The sequence below is a fragment of the Aptenodytes forsteri genome, unplaced genomic scaffold, assembly GCF_000699145.1.
Source record: "Aptenodytes forsteri isolate BGI_AS27 unplaced genomic scaffold, ASM69914v1 Scaffold13, whole genome shotgun sequence".
NCBI lineage: Eukaryota > Metazoa > Chordata > Aves > Sphenisciformes > Spheniscidae > Aptenodytes > Aptenodytes forsteri.
In genome coordinates this window covers 755290-760765 of record NW_008794543.1, presented here as the reverse complement: position 1 = coordinate 760765, position 5476 = coordinate 755290, and the positions used below count along the sequence as shown (strand labels likewise).

Here is a 5476-nt window from a genome sequence, read left to right as displayed (position 1 = left end):
AGGAAAAATGTCTTTACTGAAAGAGTGGTGAAACATTGGAACAGGCTGCCCAGGGAAGTGGTGGAGTCCCCATCCCTGGAGGTATATAAAAGACGTGTAGATGAGGCGCTTAGGGACATGGTTTAGTGGGCATGGTTGTTGGGTTGGACTCGATGATCTTAGAGGTCTTTTCCAACCTCAATGATTCTATGATTCTATTCTACTATTAGAATCTATGATTCTATTCTATGATTCTATTAGAATAATATTTGGATAATTCTAGCAGTTAGAGTTTACACTAAGATATCCAAACTGTGACAGTTGATGAGCTGATAGAAAGTAGTTTTTGCTGTGAAGGTAATCGCTGTTGACAAGGGTGCAGATTAAATTTTATGCTACTGATGCTTGAAATTGTCTCTTACAGCCAGACTCTTTTAGAGCCCTCAGCTGGCAGCTGATTCTGTAATTTTTCTGGCCAGCTCCCACGGTAAACTGTGTGCAATTGCTGGAGTCAGTTTTTTGTGATACTGTGAAGCTTTATTTTTGTATGAACATTAAATTAATCCATGTTAGGCCTTTTATGCTTGCTACTTTAAGGTATATGTAAGTGTTCCTTTTCTGACAGGCTTGTGATTAGTCCAGCTTAACCGTAGACTCAGTAATACAATCTCTCTCGGCCTTGTCTTTGGGGTCATAGGATGACAAAGTATGATCTGTATGCTGCAAGGCTAGCAGGAGCAGATAACTGATTTCTCTGTGAGGCAGCTTTTATGGTATGTTACATGGAAATGAGCTAGCAACAGAAGGTACCTTTTGTTTGTTATTTCTGCTCTACTGGAGAATGGCGTATTGAAGTCCTTAGAAAAAGCAGGAATTAGTGAAAGATTTTACTTCATGATATATATCATCTTGTGGCTTTTTTTCGAGTAAGAATATAATCCAGTATGTAGAAGAGGAAATAGTTGTATTCAGAATTAACTTCTACGTGGCTTTTTTAGCACTGTTTTAGTGCAGTGTTTTTGAGATCCGTGCTCTGTATATACTATTAGAGATACATCAGTAAGCAGCAAACCCCTTCCTTTCAGAATTGGGAAGGGGAGGATGGGAACAGACCCTTTTAAGTCATATGAGCGAGCTGTTTTTCAGGGAACTAATTATGCTGACAGATTTCTTTCCTGTCACTAATAACTTTTCCTCATTCTAAATGTAAGCTAGGATTTGAAAGGTAGCAAAACCTTGTGTAACAGGAACACAATGTTGCAGTGACATTGAATCTGTTGTAAATACCAACGGTCTTCAAAGCTGAAAATTCCTTTGGAATAACATTGTTATTGCAAGTTTAATGGGAACAGTGTTATTAAATATACTACAGAAAATTCCTATTCAGTGACAATTTCAGACTAGATATTTTTTTAATGTAGTTTAACTGTGCTGAGTTAAGTATTAGCTGCCAAATTAATTTTAACTTATTTTTAAAATCCATATTTTAATTCACCAAGTCTGCAGTTTGCCCTTCGAAAGCTTTTTCTTGGCAATAACTAGCCAGCTCCCTCAGAGATTCCCAGTTTTTTCTTACTAATATCTAGGCAATCAAAAATTTGTGTTCAGTACTTGAATGATGCTGGTTTTAGGAAAATTAGAAGGAATAAGTGAGTATTGTGTAGTTGTCTTACGAGAAATTTGTGGCGTGTTAAGTTTTTGATTTGTGTTGAGAAGCCAGCTGAACGCACGATGGCTCCTTGAATGCAAAATAGGAAAGTGCAGCTTTAATATTCTTCGAAGCTGACTGCAGGATGGATTGTTTTCTAAATAATGATTTATTGCTAGAACTGAAGTTCTCTGTGCAGTCTTTATATGGCTTTGTTCTCCTTTCTTTTTTTAACCAGGCCTTGGATTTCAGTGATGATGAAAAAGAGAGAGAGGCAAAACAGAAGAAAAAGAAGCCTCAAAGTCAAGGAAGGAAGAAACTCAAATCAGAAACAAATGCATCGAGTGAGTGAATGCTATGGGGGAATGCTTTTATCTGTTAAACTGAGTTTGAAATACACAATGATATCTATCTTAATGATTGAGCATTCATACAGTTAATCAGTATTTCTGTGCTTTTCAAAGTTATATCTGTGAATTTGTGGCTATGCTCCTTAATTTTTTAAAAAGGAAAATGAAGGGTTTTTTCCATTAAACTGTGGAAAGGAAGTAGTATAGGAGCAGGACAGTTGTCAGATTCAAAGGCTCTTAACGACAGTGTCGGCTGACACATGGTGAGGATATAGAACAGATGCCACCTTTTGGAGTTTAGAGCTTGCTTATTGCAGGGGTTATTGGGGTCCAAGTTCAGCTTAAGCCTTTGAGTGCAGGGAGAAGATAGAGGAAGGCCATATGCAATTTTTGGAAACCTATTTTTTTGACAATTGGGGAGAAGACACAAGTCTTAGATGGGGAATTTATTCCTCTATCTGAAAATAAAGCTCTTCCTCACCCACGGCACATAAATACTCCTTTAAAATAACTGTTACTTGTGTAGCCCACTGAGACCCTCTCTGTTTACCTAACACAGTCATTAGATAAACAAACCTATAGTAGTTTAATAAACTATGTATAGTTTTTCATAATATACATAACCTTCTTCACCTTCCTTTCTCCTGACAGATCTGTTCCAGGTGTACGCTTGCACGTGTGCTCTGTTTGCAATAACCAAATTTTCCTTTCTGTCTACTCTGATACCTCTCTACTGAAAAAACTTTTTGCTTTTTGGTTGCCATTTTGGTTGAATAATTTAAATTGCATCCCTCTTTTTCGGTTCTCACTAGTCTGCTTCTGTTGCATGCTTTTTGTACCACTCTCTTTAAATACTACTGACTCATCCCCTCCCCTCTTCCTCTTCTAGTGCTTACGTATCAGGTTGCTTCAACTGTCTGTAGCACAGTGCTTCCCCCTCATTGATTTTCTTGGACTGACTCCTTCTGTGAGTTTGCTGCTCTTCCTTTGTAAAGCTGCTAGACATTGTGCCCCACTGAACCTCTTTTCTCTTGATCTGGGAAGTCAGTAACTGTCCTGTTAACCGTTTTACTCTGCGTACAGTACATCCCTCCCTTGTACCCTTTAAATAAAGCTGTGATCTGTTTTTTAGACTGGCTTTTCCCCTGTGGTTTTGACAGTTCTCCCTTAAGGGAAGGATCTGAATCGTGCTATACTTTCCCTTCGTTGCTGAGGTTATTTTCTCTCCTGGTTTCTGCTTATCTAGCATACGGCATGTTTTCCACCATATCCTTATTTTGCCAGCTTATTGCAGAACTGCCTTTGCCTAGGGCTTGCTGAGGCTGTTACTGAACTGTGTTCCATAACTGAGAACACAACGGGAGGAACTGTCTCAATCTGTCAAGGGAGTATGGGTTATGATTTGCTGTGTTTTTCTGTAAATAACATGGTATAAATTGACATTGTGTGCAATTTAGTTTGGCTGTGGAATTCAACAACAGGGATATCTGGCAAACTGAGGCACAAACTCAGTGTCAGCTGGAGTTCTGCTTGGTTGCATCTTCATAAAACTCTGAGTATATTAAAATTGGCTCATTGTTATAGTCTTTGATAGGAGAAGAAAGAACAAAAATATTCACTGAAGTACTTTCACTTCAGTGCTTCTGAGAGGACTGCATGCACCAAAGGAGTCTAAGTCCTAGTCCGCCATGAAAATAAGTAGGAATTTTGGTATCCGACTGCCTTTCCAGACTTAGCTTTTCAAAGGTGAAAATGTTTCTGTGTAGTCTAGTGCCAAGGATTAGGTCCACATAGGTTCTTAAAATTCAGTGATTTTATGCGGTACTATGTCCCTAAATACCTTTTTGCTTCTAGCCCTAAAATCCTTTAGAGATCGTGTTTCAGTTTAAATTCTACAGCCTTTTGAGTATCTTAGCAGCTCTTTGGAACTTTTTCAATATTTCGGTGCTCTCAATTTTATAGCACTTATCCCACTAATACTCTTATGGTATTTATATAAAGTGGCAGTACATTTGTTATGAACCTTAAATATATGCTTACAGTGACCTGTACAGGGAAAAAGTCATCTTTGAAAGATGAATGCTGAAAGCTAATTGGCTAAAGGTACAGCCTGCCTTTTTTCTGATAGAAAAAGTTAATTTGATTAATTTGAGTTTGAAAAATTTCTTGTGTCCTGTGTCTGTGCTGTAATACCAACTCAGGTCTGAAAGCTGCATACCACTTTAGTGTAATGCAGTGTTGATTTATCTTCAGTTTCAAAATGTGGGTTTTTTAAATCTTGTTTTAAACCAAAGCTTCCAAAATACTCACAGTTTGAGTGTTGTTGTGATTCATTAATACAAATGAAAACGTCTGGAGGGGAAGAAAGGGAAACTTCTTTTTTAAGGACTGAATTTGCAACCCTCAGGATCATTCTTTCTATATTACTCTAATAAATCACAATGCATTGCTAAACAGTAGACTTGCCAGTATTATTTTGTTGTTTATGTATTATTTGCCAGTATTGTTTGTTGATAAGCTTACTCTTCAAATTTCCTTGACTTCAGCTTGAAAGATTTGTGAATCTTTCCAAAATAATATTAAAACTGTGTGGTTTTTCTTGTTTTATTTTTTTTTCTAAGATGAGAATAAAGGACTTCATCAGTCAATGCAACAGCCTGCTTCAAGTTATCCAAGGGGATACCGTGGCAGAGCGTTCTCCAGGGATCCATTTCCTCCTCCATCAGGCCCTCCAGGTTTTTTGAGACCACAAGTAAGACCACCACAGCTATACTCTTCAGACAACAGAATACATCAGGAATCTCCAGTGTTTCCACAACCTCATAGTAAAGAAAATCCAATGATGCAACAGTATCCCTTTCCTCCTCCAGTTTTTGCTTCTGTTAATGAGATGCATCAATTCCACCTTCCACCTTCAAATCTGAATATGATTTGGACAGGCCCAAACATGTACAACTCATCATACACATTTTTGCCACCGCCGCCTCCTCCACCTCCTCCAGATAGCCATCCTTCTCAGTTCAGGCCTTATTAAGTTTCTGTAAATGCGCATACAGAGCATTGCAGTTCAAAGGGAGGAAGAACAGGCTGCCAAGACTGTATTCCCTTATTTTGGAGATGCTTCATTTTTCTGCCACAATAGAACAAATGCAGAGTTTGATGCTTTGTGGGACATCCATAGAAAACTATTCTTTTTTTCTATATATGTTTCCTGTTTCAAACAAAGAAAACTGTATGATAAAAGTAACGGAATATTAAATAATGGTTTATTTTTATAATATCTACTAGTTTGGGATGATAAATAAAAACCTTTTGGAGACTGGTATGTACTGGTGGAAATCTATTTTGTAATAAACTTAAGAGTTTATGTAACTACTGTCTAATAGTGATGAGGATATGTCGCATAGATGGTATTTTAATATTTTTAGAGTGGTTGTATACTGCTATGCTAAACCATTTTTCTTAATTTCTGCAAAATTTGAAATCTACTTGCATGGAA

At 37.5% G+C, this 5476-nt stretch overlaps 1 protein-coding gene across 1 annotated transcript in view; it reads left to right on the top strand.

The window, feature by feature from the left end:
- The window catches only part of NAF1 (nuclear assembly factor 1 ribonucleoprotein), a 24337-nt gene extending 19074 nt beyond the window's left edge, over window positions 1-5263 (top strand). Inside the window, exons 7-8 of the mRNA XM_009272352.2 lie at window positions 1866-1971; window positions 4599-5263. Of these exons, the coding sequence (XP_009270627.1) occupies window positions 1866-1971; window positions 4599-5011 (519 nt within the window). The 3' untranslated portion in view covers window positions 5012-5263. The remainder of the gene's footprint in view (window positions 1-1865; window positions 1972-4598) is intronic.
- The last annotated feature ends 213 nt before the right edge of the window (window positions 5264-5476 follow it).